Source organism: Miscanthus floridulus, chromosome 6 (genome assembly GCF_019320115.1).
Source record: "Miscanthus floridulus cultivar M001 chromosome 6, ASM1932011v1, whole genome shotgun sequence".
NCBI classification, from domain to species: Eukaryota; Viridiplantae; Streptophyta; class Magnoliopsida; order Poales; family Poaceae; genus Miscanthus; species Miscanthus floridulus.
In genome coordinates this window covers 126,292,348-126,311,921 of record NC_089585.1, presented here as the reverse complement: position 1 = coordinate 126,311,921, position 19,574 = coordinate 126,292,348, and the positions used below count along the sequence as shown (strand labels likewise).

Genomic DNA, 19,574 nt, shown 5'->3' with positions numbered 1-19,574 from the left:
GACAAACTGGCAAAGATGGCATCGGCACGGGCCCTGGTCCCCCCAAACATCTTCGCTAGAGACCTCTACAAGCCTTCCATCGACTACGCCTCGGCGGTAGAAGAGGTCCCATCGGTCGAGCCCACCGCAGGGCCCGAGGCCCCCTCTGTCACCAAGACCCCTATGGCTGAGCCCGAGGCCATGGAAATCAACGTGGAGCCTCCTGAGGCCGACTAGGGCACGGACTGGCGAGTCCCGTTCCTTGATTGCCTTGTTCGAGGAGAGCTTCCTGTAGATAGGACCAAAGCCCAACGGCTTGCACGACGAGCCAAAACTTACGTCCTCAGCAACGGTGAGTTGTACAGGCGAAGCCCATCTGGCGTCCTCCAATGGTGCATCACCACCGAGGCAGACCTATCCCTACTTTGAGACTTGCATGCGAGAGCCTGCGGGCACCATGGAGCGCCTCGGACGCTCGTCGGAAACGCCTTCCGCCAAGGGTTCTACTGGCCAACGGTGGTTGCTGACGCCACCAAGCTGGTATGCTCCTACGAGGGATGCCAGTACTATGCACGGCAGACGCACCTCCTGGCCCAAGCCCTCCAAACCATCCCCATTACATGGCCATTCACCGTGTGGGGGCTGGACATGGTTGGGCCTCTGCAGAAGGCCCCCGGGGGCTATACCCATTTGCTGGTAGCTATTGACAAGTTCTCCAAGTGGATCGAGGCTTGTCCGATCACTCAAATCAAATCCTAGCAAGCGGTGCTGTTCTTCACTGATATCATCCATAGGTTCGGGATTCCAAACACCATCATCACTAACAATGGGACACAATTCACCAGCCACAAGTTCCTGACGTTCTGCGATGACCACCACATCCGTGTGGCCTGGTCGGCCGTAGGACACCCTAGGACAAACGACCAAGTAGAACGTGCCAATGGCATGATCCTATAGGGTCTCAAGCCAAGAATATATAACCGGTTGAAGAAATTTAGCAAGAAATGGGTTGCCGATCTCCCATCGGTCATCTGGAGCCTAAGGAACACTCCGAGCCGAGCCACGGGGTTCACACCGTTCTTCCTGGTCTATGGAGCCGAGGCCATCCTCCCCACTAATTTGGAGTATGGTTCCCTGGGGCTATAGGCCTACAATGAGCAAAGCAACTGCACTGCCCGCGAGGACACCCTCGACCAACTAGAGGAAGCCCGAGACATTGCACTGCTACACTCGGCCAAGTACCAGCAAGCCCTATGCCGCTATCAAGCCCGACACATTCAAAGCCGAGACCTGAAAGTGGGCGACCTGGTGCTGAGACTGAGGCAAAGCAATAAGGGCCGCCACAAGCTGACCCCGCCATGGGAAGGGCCGTACATCGTTGCCCAAGTGCTAAAGCCCAGGACCTACAAGCTAGCCAACGAGAAGGGCTCCTCACCAATGCTTGGAACATAGAACAGCTACGTCGCTTCTACCCTTAAATTCTCAAGCATTGTATACATTGTTTCTCGAAATACAATAAAGAAGCGTTCTTTAGTTGTTCTAATTTTTCGAGAAACCCCCTGAGCCCATCTATGGGGATCGACGTTACGATAACGCTATAAGGGAGACTCGGCTCTGTCTCTATAGAACCGAGCCTCCCTCGGGGGCTAGAAGGGGGACCCCCTAAGTCTCAGTCACCATTTTAGTCATTTTTTTGAAAAAAATTCTACGCCAAACTCTCTCGCGTACTCTGACAAATCGATTGTAAAAAACCTAAGGACCAAAAGTCTGTCTTAGGGCCAAAAGGCTAGCCGAGCTGCGAGATGGCCTACACCTCTGGGCTACGGCAACTCCCTCACCACCTTTTGCCCGAAGGGCAGCTTAGGCTCCGAGGAAGTTTTTTGCAAGAGATATGTTCAAAGACAAGACAGAGGGCAGAGGCTCAAAAATATAATAAAAAATGATTAAAAAGCATATACACACAAGTACTTTAAAAGGCCTCGACGGCCACAAGCGTCATGGTACAATGATGTAAGTCCTAATCTATTTACATGGCCCCTTTGGCCCAGGTCAAAACTCAGGGTCGCCAGCGTTGGCGGTCGGCGTAGGAGGAACCTTCTCCTCTTTGAACAACCTGGCTAGTGCCGTGCTAGGGGCCTCAGTCGCCTCCACCAGCTTCATGACCTCCTCCTCAGCCTTCTTATCATCCTCCGCCACGACGTAACCGTCGCTGATGGCCTCGAGGTTGATGCCGGCGTAGTGCGAGGAGATGACGGCCAGGGCGCGCTTGACGCTCGTATGCAGCGCCCCCTAGAGCCGCTCGTGGACTCGGCCGCTCAACACGATCAAGCGGCTCCCGAGGGAGCTGCCCAAATCGACCCCCCGACCTCTAGGGCCTCGCAGGTGGTACGGGCGGCGCTCCGCAGCGCGTTGTGCTCCTAGATCTTAGCCTGGAGCACTGCCTACACTGCAACGGAGGCCTCAGCTACCTAGGAGGCCTCCTTCTCCAACCCTGCGCCAAGACAAGTGGGATGGGGTTAAGCATGAAAGAAAACAAGCCGAACAGGGGCGCAAGCCTATGAGACTCACCCTCGGCTTTCTCCCTCCAATTTTGGACCTCGACCCGAGAAGCCTCGGCCGCCCTGGAAGCCTCCCTCTCCAGCTCTATGTCACATCGGGGAGTTAGGGGTCGAACGCAAGAAAAACAAAAAAAACAAGGGGCGCGGCTCAACAGGACTCACCCTCGACCTTTTCCTTCTAGGCTAAGGCCTTGACCTGGGAGGCCTCGGCCACCTTAACAGCCTCCGCCAGGGCACCTTTCATCAGCAGGTGTGCACCCTGCTCCGCCTCTAGCTGCTCGGTGATGGTCTTGGCAGAGGCCGCCTCTTGTTCGGCCCGGGACCTAAAGGTGTCCCGCTCGCCGGCCACCTAGGTCAGCTCCTCCTCCAGCTCCTAGGTCCACGCCGCCAAAGGGGCGGCCCTCTCCTGAGCCGTGGCGGCCTCGGCCTTCATGTCAGCACAGTGAAGACGGAGGTCCTCCACCTCCATGCTCCATACCGATAGAAGCTCATTAGCATTGGCGAGCAGGTCCTTCTACCACCGGAGCTGGTCCCAGACATCCCTCTCCTGTCGGAGGAACATCGACTTCTCGAGGGACCAGGCCTCGAACTCCTGGATAGGCAGAACAAATGTCAAGCACTGCGAGAAAACTCAGGAAGAAGACGACACAGCATGAGAAAAGAAAGCGCGTACCTAGGCAACACCAGGTAGGTTGTCAGCCACGATGGATAGCACTGTCCGTAGTGACCGCTCCGCCAGCCGGTGGAATTGCTCGAGGGAGCCCCAGTGTCTCCCCTCATCCATGTCCTCGAGGGCGAATAGAGGTTCCCCCTTAGGGTTGTCCTGGCTCCGCCATAAGACACGTAGGCTATCCCACCCGTGGGGCTCAGGTCATACTCGGACGAGGGCCGAGCTCCCCTCGCCCAAAGTTAGAGCTAGCTGCTCCGTGGTGTTGGCCGCCTTTGTGTCCACCACCTCCTTCCCCTAGGAAGTATCATCAGAGGAGATTGAATGAACCTCCACCTCCCGGGCGCTCTCCTACGACAGCGGTGGGTCTTGGACCAGGGGTGATACCGAAGCTTGCCTCGCCTTCGTCTCCGCATCCTAGGCCGCCGACTCCGCCACGCCCAAGCCGGCCTCCGCCACCTCGGCCTCGGTGGTCCCGGGAGCTCCTGCCTCTCCACCTCGGCCTCGATGGTCCTGGGAGCCCCGGCGTCCACCACCTCGGCTTCGGAAGCCCTAGAAGCCCCGGCCTCCGCCACCTCAGCCTCGGAGGTCCTAGGGGCCTTGGCCTCGCCCTCGGTGGCCTCAACGATTGAAGGCGCATCGGCTTCACCTGACTCAAGGGCCCCAGCCTTGTGGGGCGTAGGCACCTCCTCCCCCGTCTGCTTCGTGGCCGCCTCGGTAGCCTCTCCTTGGGCGACCGGCTCCTTCAGGTCAACCATGGCTAACATCGCGCCACGCTGCACGGCGGTTTGCGTGTCCACCACCCATCGGGCAGTGGAGCTGGTGCTCACCTTGAGTGCCTTAAGTGGCACTAGGGCGGGCGCTTCCGCCTGATGCTTCTGGCTGAAGACAAAACACTCACGAGGTTAGCATATGACCAAAGAATGAGTGGGAGATGCTGCAAACTCCACTAACAAAACACTTACCTCGAATGGGGAAGCAATAGCTTCCACACCGCGTCCCTCGTCCTCGGCAATGGCGGTGGCGGCGGCAGTGGCACTACCCCTATGTCCACCGGTACTGGCCGACCCTCGTTAGACTCTAACGCCCTCTCGGTCCTCTGTGGAGGTGGTTGAGTCGCCCCCGCCGTCGCTCGCTCCACCTCCACCGTTGAGCCCATCGGGCTGACGGCGCGCTTCCTCGATGCCCGTGTCTCGGGCGTGTCGGCCTCGGCCTTGGGGCGGGCGATCACTAGCCCTGAGGCACCCTCTCCTCCTCCTAGAGATGCCAGGTTGCTCACCGACGCCCCAGTCGCCGTCTCCCTAACGTCAGAGAGGTGGTCCAGGGGACCCCGCCCCGCCTCGCTCTCGTCGTCATCGCTCGAAAAATCCATCGACGACGATGACGGAGACGGCTCCTCCGAGAGACCATCACGCCCCTGTTGCTGGCGATGTTTCTCTAGCTCGTCGCCCTCGAGGCTCTTCCTCTTGCGCCTTGCCTCCTCAGCGTCCTTCCGCTCCTTGTACACCTTGGCATGCGCCCTGTTCTCCGCTCGCCGCTCTGCGTCCTTGAGAACGGGCGGTGGGGAGGCTCGCACATCCCTCATCCCCTGCAGGAACGACAAACGCAAATAAGGGAACATATCGAAAATGTATGGAGCAAGGAGGCCTCGGGGGCTGCAGTGACGTGTGACTCACTAGAGAGATGTACCCTCACGATGGGCGCATCGGGAACGGGGTCAGATCACTGCTCCTCTACCGCCCCTCCACCGTCTCTCTCACCTGACGCAGAATCTCCTCGTCGGAAAGGGCGACGGCGAACAACCGGATGCTGTCTGAAAGGATCAAGATGCCCAAGAGGGGGGGTGAATTGGGCTAATTCTAAATTTTCTTGCAATAATCAAATCCTACGGATAGCCCAATTAACCCCTTGTGCCTAGAAAAGTATTTCTATCAAATCAACGCACAAAAGACTTGCAACCTATGTTCCAAACTTACTCTAGCATAGTAATTCTATGAATGTAAAGACAAGTATTGAATTGCTCAAAGTAAATACTTAAAGTAAATGCTCAAAGTAAATGGAGAGAGGAACGCGGTGATGTTTTGCCGAGGTATCAGAGAGTTGCCACTCTCCACTAGTCCTCGTTGGAGCACCCGCGCAAGGGTGTAGCTCCCCCTTGATCCGCGCAAGGATCAAGTGCTCTCTACGGGTTGATTATTCGACACTCCATTGCGGCGAATCACCCAAAGCCGCTCACAACTTGAGTTGGGTCACCCACAAACTCCGCCGGGTGATCACCAAGATCCCAATCACCACCAAGCCATCTAGGTGATGGTGATCACCAAGAGTAACAAGCACGAACTCTCACTTGACCACGCGAAGCCTAATGAGAAGATGGATGCACACTTGTCTACTCTTGATTCACTAATGAGGTTTCACTCTTGGATTCTCAAATCACAAACACCTCACTAGGACCTTGCTCTTCTTGGCACTCACAAACGTGTTTCTTAGCTGTTGAAATGAGCAAAAGTGACTCCACTCACGAGTGGAGCTTCTATTTATAAGGCAGACTGAAAAACGAACCGTTATGAGCTTCTGCGGGGTGACCGGACGCTCCGATCGTTTTGACCGGATGCTCCGATCAGTTCAACCCGCGCAATAGTTTTCACGTGATGACCGGACGCTGTTAGGGTCCGATCAGTACTGACCGGACACGTCCGGTCGCTCTTGGATGCTTACTGTAATCGACCGGACGCTAGATACTCAGGGTCCGGTCACTACTGACCGGACGCGTTCGGTCACACTTTCTCAAGTCTGGACCCTTACTGGAGTCGATCGGACGCTGGCTCTCAGCGTCCGGTCACATTGACCTTCCAGCGTCCGATCACTCTAGACTTGTTCTCCTCAGTCAAATGAACTGACCGGACCCTGCGGCCAACGTCCGATCGCACCGGAGCCAGCATCCGGTCAGTATTTGACCCTCCATTCACTTCCAACTCTCGATCATATGTGAATGAAGTTTGCTCTAAAGGATCTTAGGCATTCATAGGAGCTACCTAGAGCTAGTTTTAACAAGTGTGTACCACACCTAACTCAGTAGACTCAACTAGATCAAGCTACCCATTCATACCCCCCTTAATAGTACGGCCAAAGGAAAAAACAAAGTCCTAAACTACTCTAAGTGTCTCTCCAACTTCAATTGACACTTAGAACTAGTTATCCTTAACCTTGTCGTCCATCCTTTGAAAACTAAAACGATTTCCATCGTAGGGGCATGACAACCTCAATTGCCCAATCGATCTCCATTACCATGACCTAACTTAATTGCCTCTGCAAAACACACGTTAGTCATAGTAATCTTGTATTGACATTAATCATCGAAATCCACTTAGGGGCCTAGATGCTTTCAATCTCCCCCTTTTTGGTGATTGATGACAATACCACCTCGAGTATGTTAAAGAGTGAGGTTTTTGAAGGGCTTGGTTCATATAAGCTTTTGTCGATAAGAACAAAAGAGTTAGGCAAGCTTATATGACCCAAGCCAACACAATGTACTCAAAGAATATGAATTAAGCATGAGTACGAGTAACAAAGCTCATTTGCTTCGAAGGATAAACGCAGAAGCAAAAGCAAATGAGCATCACAAATTATATGACATATAGATAATGCAAAGTAGAAAACACACATGTCAAATATCACAATCACGTAGATAGCACTATCACATATATATAATAGTATGCATGAAAGTAAACACATGAATGCATAAGTAATAGTGTATCACACAAATTAAACTCCAAATGTATATAATAAGCTAATACTATATAACTAGCTCCCCCTAAATGTAGCTCCCCCTGAGACTACATACTCGAACTCCCTCTCCCCCTTTGGCGTCAAACACCAAAACCTAGGGGTCGGTCGGTGGGGCTGCAGCGGACGAGCCGGGCGCTGAAGAACATGGGGCAAACTGGAACTGGGCACCATCATCATCTGACCCTGAGCTCTGAACTGACTGACCCTCTGTGGCAGGAAGTGTTGCTGAAGTGGTCTGGGTCTGAGCTGGGGCTGGTGCTGCCTGTGAAGCTGCAAGTATGTCTGTCGTAGGATCGGACGAGGCGACAGACGAGGGGAGCCTCTGAGTAGTCACTGTGATTGGAGCTGCTGTAGATGGACCGGCGGTATGCATATGAGGCGGAGTAGGCATGCCGGTCAACTCGCTGAAGGATGCTCCAAGACTCCTGGAGACTGACGTCTCAGGCACGAATAGCGAGGAAGACTGCTCTGGTGTGAAGCCCGTCTAAAGTGGAGTGAACTGCGGGGCTACCATGGGTGAGGCTAACCACTGGGACACCTATATAAGAGGTGAAGCAAACTGAGCTGGAGGCTGTCCCTGACTCTGGAGCCCACTGGGCTGTACTGCTGGAGTCGTCGAAGTGGTAGGAGGCTGTGCAAGCTAGGGCGAAGGCTATAGCAGTGGGACCCCAATGGCTGTCACTACATGCTGCATGAATCCCATGAGCTACTGCTGCATAAGTAACTGCTGGTGCTGAAGGAGCTGCTGCTGCCGCTGGAACTCATCCTGACGAGCCTGAAACTGTGCAAAGTTGGCAGCTGTCTCCTATGCCCGTCGTGTCTGATCCTGCTACATCCGCTCAAGAATAGCAATGAGAGCGGGGTCTGTCTGCAGAGTAGGTGGAGCAGAACTGGAGCTACTGGCCTCTGCATCGTGTCTGCGTGGCGGCATCTGAGGTATAGGCTGGTAGTCATCGTCAGAGCTGTCACTGTACTCGCTCACCTCCTGCTGTGCCTCTAGCTCCTCCTCCTCAGTGGTTGCAATCCCTCTGATGATCTCATCCTGCTGAGCTGTGGACTTTGGCACGTCGGGACGACGGCTAGACTGTCTGGGTGTTTGAGGAGTGGTGTGTCTGATCCTCTGTGATAGGTTGTAAGCTAGGAACTCTGTGGTGGCACCTATATACTCATCCATCATGCCAGGGGGCTTATCAAGCACTACTCTATGAATGAGGAACGTGATCTAGTGAGCATAGGGAAGCTACCTACGACCCTTGAATCCCTCAGCTATAGTATCCTCCATCTCTGAAAGCAGGAGATCCCAGATATCAAATACTGTCTGCTACATGATGGCATTGAGAAGCCAGAGCTGTAAGCGAGTCAGGCCCTCCCTATATCCCAACCTGAGAAGCAGTGTCCTCCTGATGATGGCCTCTAGCACTCTCGCTGTAGGAGTCAAGTCACTGGGGTTCCTGCTCGACCCCTCACCAAAGGGCTCCTTGAAGCAATGGCGCACTAAATCTGTAGGGGGCACTAGCCCTCCATGAGGACGCCTGGGAGGTCCCTGCTGTCCATAACAAACCTCATGCATCTTGATAGGCTACTCCTGTAGCCTCAGTATCTCTCTAGCCCTGCCACTCGTCACTCTGTAGTCTTTGCCTCTAAAAGCAAAGTGAATAAACCTGTGATGTGGATCGATGAAGAGTGAAGCATAAAACTGACGAACCCAAGATGGTACATATATCCCCGTCCGTCTAATCAAATCTATCAGTCCTAGCAAATATGACAAGTATGGTCGAATGCTCTCTCCGGTTGCTGCCACAATAGACTCTATCTGACAGACTCTCTGAGATCTGAACACTGCCCCACTGTTGAGATAAGCATTGTAGAAATCCTCCTGCAGTGGTGTGTAGAAACCCTCAGTTGCTCTCTCATCCCTCCTCGGAGGAAACCAAACCTCAAACTCAACAAAACGCAGCTGCTGAACCTGCCTGGCGGTAGCGGCCCTCAAGTCGAGGTGTACCACTGAAGGTGGACCCTGTGGTCTAGGTGGAGGACGTGATCCCCTCCGCTGTGTCGGCGGCCTCGACGAGACTGGTACACGGGTCCATCTAGAGCGGCGAAGCTGGGGTGCCGGCTCTATCTCCTCGGCCTCCTGGGTCTGCTGAGGCTCTGCTGGTGGGGGCTGCTGCTGTGCTGATGGACCCTCCTCAATAGCAACCCGTCGTCCTACAAATGTGGCAGTCCTAGTTGGACTACCGTGACGATGCTCAACCTCCTCAATCGTAGCTCTGACTGCTGGTGAAACTGGCTGATCTGCAATGACAACTCCGCTGTGGGCACCACCTCTCTCGGCACGCTCTGCAGCCTCTACAACAGCTGCTGCTCTCGCTGTCTCTGCATCGGGGTACTTCTGCTTCTTGAATGTCACCTGCTTGGTTGACTTGCCCTTAGATCCGGCTGGCTGGTGAGGCGGGGGCCTCCGATCATCATCACCTAGGCCACCACCAACGTTCTTGGTGCGAGCCATCTAAACTGACAAGATGGTGAACTGCCGCTGATGAAGATCAGCTGTCAAACTGCCGCTTTCGAGGCTTGGCCTCGATCCTTACTCGCGAGCTTGGCTCCGAGTTAACTGCCAACTGCCAGAAGAACCACAACGGAACCGACTCGTTGCACGATAGAATAGATGGATATATAAATAAATACCATATGTCTAATAGATGCGAAACCCTAATAGAGAAAGCAATGTAGATGCGAATTTGAATCGAATGGCTTTCTACCTGACGATTAGCGATCCAAGAAAAGATAAGATGTCACGCGGGGATTCTCAGAACCAAGCTAGGGTTAGGGTATTCGAAGCACTGCGAGGAATTGGCTGTGGATCAGTGACAATGATGAAGTTCAGGTTGCAGCGCAAAAGATGAGTAGCCTGATGAATCGGCAGAAAAGAAGGGCTTACCAAGGTTTAGGGTTAGACGACTCTGGCAAGAGGCAGAGCAGGGGCGCGGACAAGGCAACTCCGGCGAGCTACGGTGGCGCGCGGCTATGGCGGCGTGGGCTGTGCTGACATGGTGGCACATGGGAAGGCTCGGGTGGAGCTAGCTGGACGGCGGCGCGGTGAGGCTGCGGCGGCGTGACTTGGCGGCGGCTTGGGCTAGGGCACGGCGGGATGAGGGCGAACAAGGGTACGGCTTGCGGTTAAATAGTTCCCCACACGTGATAGAAAAGGAAGTAGAGAAAGGAGTCCTGAAGCCGCGCGAGATCCACTGACCGGACGCTCCGGTGGTAGCGACCGGACGCTACCACCCAGCGTCCGGTCGATTCTAGAGAGGTCCAAATCCTCTGGAATCGGGACCAGACGCGTCCGGTGGTCCATGACCGAACGCAGGCAGGGTCCGGTCAGTACAACTTGGTCTTCCTTCGATTGACCGGACGCTGAACCCTTCCTAATCGGACGCACAGACGCAGCGTCCGGTAACTCCTTCACCAGCAGTTCACCTCCTGTGAACTGACCGGACACTGGACAGCAGCGTCCGGTGCAGCGTCTGGTGCACCTTTTCCAGCAAAAATCTTCAAACTTCCTTCACGCTGCCTGTTCCTAATCAAGTCCCAACTTGAATAAGATCCAAATAAACACCAATTGGGACTGATGTGAGTGACCTCTCTCAAACCCTCATATTTTTCAAAATATTTTGCCTTAGGCTATAATTCTTTTTAAGAAAATAGGCAACAAGAGGGCAAATGGAACAAAACGATGAAACAACATTCATGCATATGCACTACTTGTAAGTAAATCTAGTTGCTTGTCAAGTTTGATCCAAGGTTAAGCTTCTTCACACGCTTTTGGGCGGTTATCTTAACCATGTTAGACAAGCCCTATATGCATTGCCACAAATTAAACATGTTGTATATTACAATGAATGCAAGGGACAACACAAGCTCAATTTTTAGTGAAGTTGCTAAAGAGCACATTCCGCAATCTACAAAATATAGCCTCATCTAGCGGTTTAGTGAAGATATCCGCTAATTGATCTTCGGATCTTACACCTTCTAATGATATATCATTTTTAGCCACATGATCTCTTAGAAAGTGATGTCGGATATCTATATGCTTGGTGCGAGAGTGTTGAACCGGATTATTTGCAAGTTTTACCATACTTTCATTGTCGCACAAAAGAGGTACTTTCTCTAGAACTACTCCATAGTCTAGCAAAGTTTGTTTCATGTATAATATTTGTGCACAACAAGCACCTGCAGCAATGTATTCCGCTTCGGTGGTGGACAAAGCCACACTATTTTGTTTCTTGGAGGACCAAGACACAAGTGATCTACCAAGCAAATGGCACCCTCCGGATGTGCTCTTTCTATCAACTTTGCATCTGGCATAATCCAAATCGGAATAGCCAATTAATTCAAATAAAGCTCCTTTGGGATACCAAAGACCAATGCTTGGTGTGTGCTTAAGATACCTAAGGATTCTTTTTACGGCAATTAAATGTGTTTCCTTAGGACTAGCTTAAAATATAGCACACATACACACACTAAACATTATGTTGGGCCTAGATGCGGTTAAATATAACAAGCTACTAATTATAGAACGGTAGAGAGTTTGATCAACCGGGTTACCTCCCTTATCTAGGTCGAGATGTCCATTTGTAGGTATTGGTGTCTTGATTGGCTTACATTCATCCATCTTGAATCTCTTGAGAAGATCTTTTGTGTATTTCTCTTGAGAGATGAAGATGCCTTCTTTCATTTGCTTGACTTGAAAACCAAGAAAGAATGTAAGCTCACCAATCATTGACATCTCGAACTCCTTCGACATCAATTCACCAAATTCTTTGCATGAGTCTTCATTTGATGATCCAAAGATGATATCATCAACATATACTTAACAAATGAAGATATGCCCATCAAGCTTCTTGGTGAATAGTGTGGTGTCGGCCTTCCTAATGGTGAAGCCCTTCTCAATGAGGAAGTCCCGAAGGCGCTCATACCAAGCTCTTGGGGCTTGCTTAAGCCCATATAGTGCCTTGGACAACCTATAAACATGATTAGGATATCTAGGGTCTTCAAACCCGGGAGGTTGATCAATATAGACTAGTTCATTTATAAAGCCATTTAAAAAGCACTTTTCACATCCATTTGATATAGTTTCATTTCATGATGTGATGCATATGCAAGAAGGATACGGATGGCTTCTAATCTTGCAACTGGTGCAAAGGTCTCTCCAAAATCCAGACCTTCAACTTGAGAGAACCCCTTTGCAACTAGTCTTGCCTTGTTCCTCACAACAACACCTTGATCATCTTGCTTGTTGCGGAACACCCACTTCGTTCCAATGACTCTTGCACCTTTTGGTCGCTCTTCAAGAGTCCAAACTTCATTGCGAGTGAAGTTGTTCAACTCTTCATGCATGGCATTGATCCAATCCAGATCTTTAAGAGATTCTTCTACCTTGGTAGGCTTATAGCAAGAGACAAAAGAGTGATGAGCAATAAATGAAGTAAGTTTTTGAGATCGAGTCATCACACCCTTTGATGGACTCCCTATGATGAGATCTTGTGGATGATCTTGTAGGAGAGGTGTGTTTCTTCTATTGACCACTTGAGGAGGAGGTTGTGGAGCGTCAACATCTTGTGCTTGTACCACCATTTGCTCATGAGAGATATGAGTATCTTCATTTTCCACTCTCCCATCTTTTTCACCATCTTGTGATACATTTGATGAAGAAGGTTGGTTAATGACTTATACATCATCTTCATCATCTTTTGGCTTGATGTCTCCCACTAGAATATTCTTCATAGCCTCCCTCAATGGTTCATCACCTACATCATCAAGATTCTCATGTGCTCCTTGGGAGCCGTTAGATTCATCAAATTCCACATCATATGTTTCTTCAACCAAGCCGGTGGCATGATTAAATACTCTATATGCTTTGGACTTTAATGAGTAACCAATAAGAAAACCTATATCACAACATCGTTGAAACTTCCCTAGTTGTTACCGCTTCTTGTAGATGTAGCACTTGCAACCAAACACCCTAAAGAAGGAGACGTCCAGCTTCTTCCCATTGAGCAACTCATACGGTGTCTTGACAAGGAACTTTTGAAAAAATAGGCGGTTGGATGCATAACATGCGGTGTTGATTGCTTCCGCCCATAGAGCTTCGGGGGTGTTGTACTCATCTAGCATTGTCCTTGCAAGGGTGATCAAAGTCTGATTCTTCCTCTCAACTACACCATTTTGTTGAGGAGTATAGGTTGCGGAGACTTCATGTTTGATTCCAACTTCATCACAATAGGATTCAATATTTGTGTTGTCAAACTCTTTGCCATTGTCACTTCTTATCTTCTTGAGCTTTACTTCAAATTCATTTTGAGCTCTCTTGGCAAACTTCTTGAAACAAGATGCAACTTCGGATTTGTCATGAAGGAAGAACACCCATGTATACCTTGAATAGTCATCCACAATCACAAGACAATAGAGATTTCCTCCCAAACTCTTATATATTGTTGGTCCAAATAAATCCATGTGTAGGAGTTCTAGCACTCTTGTGGTTGACATGAAAGCTTTGGTTGGATGAGTGTTTGCAACTTGCTTGCCGGCTTGACATGCACTACAAAGCTTGTCCTTCTCAAACTTCACATCCTTCAACCCTCTCACCAAATCATTCTTCATAAGCTTCTTGAGTGAGCTCATCCCAACATGAGCAAGTCTTCTATGCCATAGCCACCCAAGTGTTGTTTTGGTGAATAGGCAAGTCTTCAAATTTACATCTTCAGAGGTGAAGTCAACTAGATATAAGTTGTTGTATCTAAATCTATTGAATATCACTTGTTTGTCATCTACTTTGGATACAACAACCTCCTTCTCGATGAATAAGTATTGGAAGCCAAGATCACACAATTGCCCAACGAATAGCAAGTTGAAACTCAATGAGGCAACATAGAGCACATTAGAGATGGAATGATCATTTGATATTGCCACTTTGCCCAATCCTTTAACCTTGCCCTTTGAATTATCTCCAAATGTTATTTTCTCTTGTCCATCTACCTCTTCATCTAGTGAGGTGAACATACGAGTATCACCGGTCATATGTTGAGTGCAACCACTATCAATAACCCAATAACTTCCATCGGTCTTGTAGTTCACCTACACACAAGAGATTCAAGCTTTAGGGATCCAAACTTGTTGAGGGCCCTTCACCTTCTCAACAAGTGACTTAGCCACCCAAATCTTCTTAGGCCTACTCTTGTTGGGGGTCCTAAGAACATGACTTTCATCTTTCCACTAGAATCTTTTCTAAGCATATAGTGAGCATTGAAAGCAAAGGGTCTAGCATGCTTGGGTAAGGGTTGTGGTGGTGGAGTTTGACACTCATGAGCAAAGTGGCCTTCTTGTCTACACTCAAAACATCTCTTTGGCTTTAGCTTTGGCTTTGATTGTTGGTGTTGAGCTTGAGCCTTCTTCTTCTCTACACTTGCCATATATCCAATGCCACTTCTATCCATCTTCATGACGGTATTCATGAGTAGCTCACTTTGGAGATGCTTGCCTCTAGCAAACTTGCTCAATCCCACCTTGAGATGCTCTTTCTCCATTTTGAGCTTCTTGTTCTCTTCCTTGAGAATATCATTGTTCTTCTCTTCCTTGAGTTTCTTGTTTTCTTCTTTGAGCTTCTCATTCTCAAGGATCAACTCTTTGTCATGATCAAGAGTTTCTAGCACAATGATGTTGTGACTTTTCATCTCTTCAAGATCTTTCATGAGCTTCTTATGGTCACTCTTGAGCTTGACATACTCATCATAGTCATTGCACTCAACCACTTACTTGCCTTTGCTACTAGATCCATGCTCAATGCTCTCATCAATTAAATCATCACATGAGGTAGCTATATCAATCTTAACAACATGGTTAGTAGCAACATGTGGCTCATTTGATAAGAATTCTTGTGCAATAACAAGGGTATCATAATTGATCTTTAGAGTTGTATATTCATCTTTTAGCTTGTTGTGACTAATGATAAGCTCATTGTGCACCCACTCAAGTTTATCATGTTTATCTTTAAGCTCTTTCTTAGAAGATTTGAGCTCCTTGAGTTTGGATGATATAGAGTCATTTGTTTCTTTGAGCTCATCATTAGCCTTTTCCAATATATCACACTTAGCTAAGAGTGAATCATTTTTAGCATCAAGTTTTTCATTTGTAGCTCTACTCTTTCTAATGATCTTAGTGTATTTTCTTAATATTTTGACAAGATCATCATATGTGGGTGAATCATCATCGCTATCACTATCATCATCACTAGCTTGCTCATCATCACTACTATCATCACTCTTAGTTACCTTGCGTTCACCCTTGGCCATAAGGCATAGATGTGTAGAGGATGATGGCGATGATGGCGGTGAGGATGCAAGATCAATAGCAATGGCGGCCACCTTCTCATTGTCACTCTCATCATCGGATGATCCACTTGATAAATCAATGTCCGTGAGCCAATCACCGATAATATAGGCCTTGCCACTCTTCTTCTTCTTGTAGAAGTCTCTCTTTTTGCCATCTCTCTTCTTGTATGGCTTGTTCTTTTTCTTTTCATCTTCATCACTTGAATCATCTTTCTTGCCCTTGTTCTTGAACTTGTCTTTCTTGGGCTTTGTGCATTGATGAGCTAGGTGGCCAAGTTCGCCACAATTGTAGCAATCCATCTCGGAGATTGGCTTTCTTCTTGAGCTAGTGAAGAACTTCTTCTTCTTGCCGTCAAACTTGATGCCACTTTTGTTTAGCTTCTTTAGCATCTTGGCGGTCTTCTTCACCATGAGAGCAAGACTTTCTTCATCATCTTCATCACTTGAGCTCTCATACTCAAGTCTTGCCTTGCCCATATCTTGTCTCGCTTTGAATGCTAAGTCCTTCTCTTTCTTCTTTGTAGAGGATGAGCCATCTTGTGGCGTGATGTGCATGTACATCTCATGAGCATTGATCTTTCCCAAGATTTGTGTCGGTGTAGCGGCGAAAAGATCACCTTGATATAGCACGATCACAATGTGCCCATATTTGTCAATGGGAAGAACACTCAAGATCTTTCTCACAACGTCGGATGGTGACATTTGAGTAAGTCCAAGCCCATTGACTTCCTCTACAAGAATATTTAAACGAGAATACATTTCATTAGCAATTTCTTTGGGAAGCATCTCAAAAGAATTTAGCTTTTTAATCACAAGATGATAGCGTTCCTCACGCTCACTCTTGGTTCCCTCATGGAGCGCACAAACGTCCGACCATAGTGCATGGGCGTCTTTGTGGTTCCTTACATGATTGAACACATCTTTGCAAAGGCCTCTAAAGATGGTGTTGCGAGCCTTTGCATTCCATTTTTCATAGTTTACTTCATCGCCTTGAAGTTGTGCGGCATTCTTAGGTGTTGGGAACCCTTGAGAGGCGGCTCTAAGAATTCCAACATCTAGAGCTTCTAGGTAAGCCTCCATGCGAATTTTCCAATATGGAAAATCATCCCCCTCGAAGATAGGAGGAGGTCCATCCCCGTGAGACATCTTGCTCTAAGCAATTAGGCTTAAAAACATGAGCATGAGGCTCTGATACCAATTGAAAGGATCAAGATGCCCAAGAGGGGGGGTGAATTGGGCTAATTCTAAATTTTCTTGCAATAATCAAATGCTACGGATAGCCCAATTAACCCCTTGTGCCTAGAAAAGTGTTTCTATCAAATCAACGCACAAAAGACTTGCAACCTATGTTTCAAACTTACTCTAGCATAGTAATTCTATGAATGTAAAGATAAGTATTGAATTACTTAAAGTAAATACTTAAAGTAAATGCTCAAAGTAAATGGAGAGAGGAACGCGGCGATGTTTTGCCGAGGTATCGGAGAGTCGCCACTCTCCACTAGTCCTCGTTGGAGCACCCGCGCAAGGGTGTAGCTCCCCCTTGATCCGCGCAAGGATCAAGTGCTCTCTACGGGTTGATTCTTCGATACTCCATCGCGGCGAATCACCCAAAGCTGCTCACAACTTGAGTTGGGTCACCCACAAACTCCGCCGGGTGATCACCAAGCTCCCAATCACCACCAAGCCATCTAGGTGATGGCGATGACCAAGAGTAACAAGCACGAACTCTCACTTGACCACGTGAAGCCTAATGAGAAGATGGATGCACACTTGTCTACTCTTGATTCACTAATGAGGTTTCACTCTTGGATTCTCAAATCACAAACACCTCACTAGGACCTTGCTCTTTTTGGCACTCACAAACGTGTTTCTCAGCTGTTGAAATGAGCAAAAGTGACTCCACTCACGAGTGGAGCTTCTATTTATAAGGCAGCCTAAAAAAAGAACCGTTATGAGCTTCTGCGGGGTGACCGAACGCTCCGATTGTTTTGACCGGACGCTCCGGTCAGTTCAACCCGCGCAACAGTTTTCATGTGATGACCGGACGCTGTCAGGGTCCGGTCACTCTTGGATGCTTACTGTAATCGACCAGACGCTGGATACTCCAGGTCCGGTCACTATTGACCGGACGTGTTCGGTCACACTTTCTCAAGTCTAGACCCTTACTGGAGTCGACCGGACGCTGGCTCTCAGCGTCCGGTCACATTGACCTTCCAGCGTCCGATCACTCCAGACTTGTTCTTCTCAGTCAAATGAACTGACCGGACCCTGCGGCCAGTGTCTGGTCGCACCAGAGCCAGCGTCCGGTCAGTATTTGACCCTCCATTCACTTCCAACTCTCGATCATATGTGAATGAAGTTTGCACCAAAGGATCTTAGGCATTCATAGGAGCTACCTAGAGCTAGTTTTAACAAGTGTGCACCACACCTAACTCACTAGACTCAACTAGATCAAGCTACCTATTCATACCCCCCTTAATAGTACGGCCAAAGGAAAAAACAAAGTCCTAAACTACTCTAAGTGTCTCTCCAACTTCAATTGACACTTAGAACTAGTTATCCTTAACCTTGTTGTCCATCCTTTGAAAACCGAAACAATTTTCATCGTAGGGGCATGACAACCTCAATTGCCCAATCGATCTCCATTACCATGACCTAACTTAATTGCCTCTGCAAAACACACATTAGTCATAGTAATCTTGTATTGACACTAATCACCAAAATCCACTTAGGGGCCTAGATGCTTTCACCATCGATCGGCTCACCTGGTGTCATCTCGAACAGGCATTGCCATCGAGCCATCAGCGGCAGCACCCTCCGGCAGTGGAAGGCCGCCACGACCATGACCGCCGTAAGGCTATGGCTACGCAGCCTCTCTAGCGCCCTCAGCAGCGGCTGCAGCTTGGACTGATTAGCCAATGGGACATCGTACCTCCACCTCTCCGGTTGGCTCTCCATGCCCCGCCCGGTATAGGGGGGGAAGCCCGCCGTCATCATTGCGGAGGTAGAACCAGCTGTTGTACCAGCGGTGGTTGGACGACGTGAGCTGGGCTAGGATGTAGAAGGGCTGTCGGTCTTGGCGCACTTGGAGAGTGTAGCCGCCGGCCCTCAACTCCTTCCGCGTGCCCGTCATGCCCGCCGGCTTGGTGGTGAGCCCCGCCCAAAAGAGGTGGAGCCACAGCTTCCGGGGGGGGCAATGCCCAGGTACCCCTCGCAGACGGTGATGAAGATGGCCACCTGCGCGATGGAGTTGGGGTTGAAGTTGTGGAGCTCCACGCCGTAGTAATGCGGGAGCGCCCGCATGAACCGGTCCACCGGCAAGCCAAGGCCGTGCTCGTGGAAGGCCACAAAGCTCACGATGTAGCCATCGTGTGGCCTCAGCTCCGACTCATCCCCCGGAGCAATCCACTCCGGTCTGTTGGGGTCGGTGACCGGGCAGAGGAGACCATCGTCGACGAGCAACTGCAGCGTCACCGTGGACACGTCAGACGAACCCTAAGGATCCGCCTAGAGGACAACATCGCCGCCGACCATGGTGTAGTGGAGAATGTGGCTACGGCGGTAAGGCGTGCTCTCGCTATCTCTCTCTCTCTCTCCTTTCCTCCCCCTTCTCCCTTCTTCTCCCCGGCGCTCTCTTCCGCTGTTCTTAGCAACCGCTCGAGGGTAGAAAGGGCGAACTCAGGCAAAAAAGGTAAGGAGGGATGGGGCGTGACTTGTCACGTATTTATGAGGGAGGAAAGAAGGCAAAACAGGTGGGCGACGAAACCGGGAAAGTTTCCCTCAGATCTAGCGCAATTAATCCGGATCCGACTAAACCGCCCACGCGTCCACCTTTTTCTTATTAACCGCGCACACACAGTAACGTCCCATCCGTAGACGTCGCATCGCATTCGACCACAGCGACGGTAGGCGCTGTTTCGTCTCCCCGAGGAACTGCCTCAAAAGGCGCACCCACCGTCGTTAGCCGATGGGAAGGGAATATCCCCCACCCGATTCCTTTCAGACTAAGGAACTAGGCACCGAGCCCGTTACGGTCCAGGGGTTCGAAGGCTAATCCCCCGAGGGCCTCGACAGCCGCCCCAGGACAAACAGAGTCAGGGATGACTATGGGTGAGCCCGTACATGGCCGAGGCCCAAGCAAGCAATTGCTTGGGATGCCCTAAGTCGTGTCCGAGATCGGCAGGGAGGTCT

General features: G+C 49.9%; 1 protein-coding gene across 1 annotated transcript; it reads right to left on the bottom strand.

The window, feature by feature from the left end:
* Positions 1-2,028: 2,028 nt before the first annotated feature.
* Positions 2,029-18,341, bottom strand: LOC136461192 (uncharacterized). Its single transcript, XM_066460595.1, has 5 exons — positions 18,149-18,341; positions 4,965-5,017; positions 4,170-4,792; positions 3,702-4,086; positions 2,029-2,268 (listed from the first exon to the last, which is right to left on the bottom strand). Exons 1-5 carry the CDS (start codon positions 18,339-18,341, stop codon positions 2,029-2,031), a joined length of 1,494 nt encoding a protein of 497 aa, XP_066316692.1.
* Between the last annotated feature and the right edge of the window lie 1,233 nt (positions 18,342-19,574).

Excerpts from the sequence above, each read along its gene's own strand:
- LOC136461192 (XM_066460595.1), bottom strand. The coding sequence starts at position 18,341 with ATGGAGAGCCAACCGGAGAGGTGGAGGTACGATGTCCCATTGGCTAAT. Across the intron at positions 4,087-4,169 it reads CTATTGCTTCCCCATTCGAG|CCAGAAGCATCAGGCGGAAG; the intron begins GTAAGTGTTTTG and ends TTTTGTCTTCAG. Across the intron at positions 2,269-3,701 it reads CCAGGACCATCGAGGCCGAG|GGGGCGCTGCATACGAGCGT; the intron begins GTGGAGAGGCAG and ends GAGCGGCTCTAG.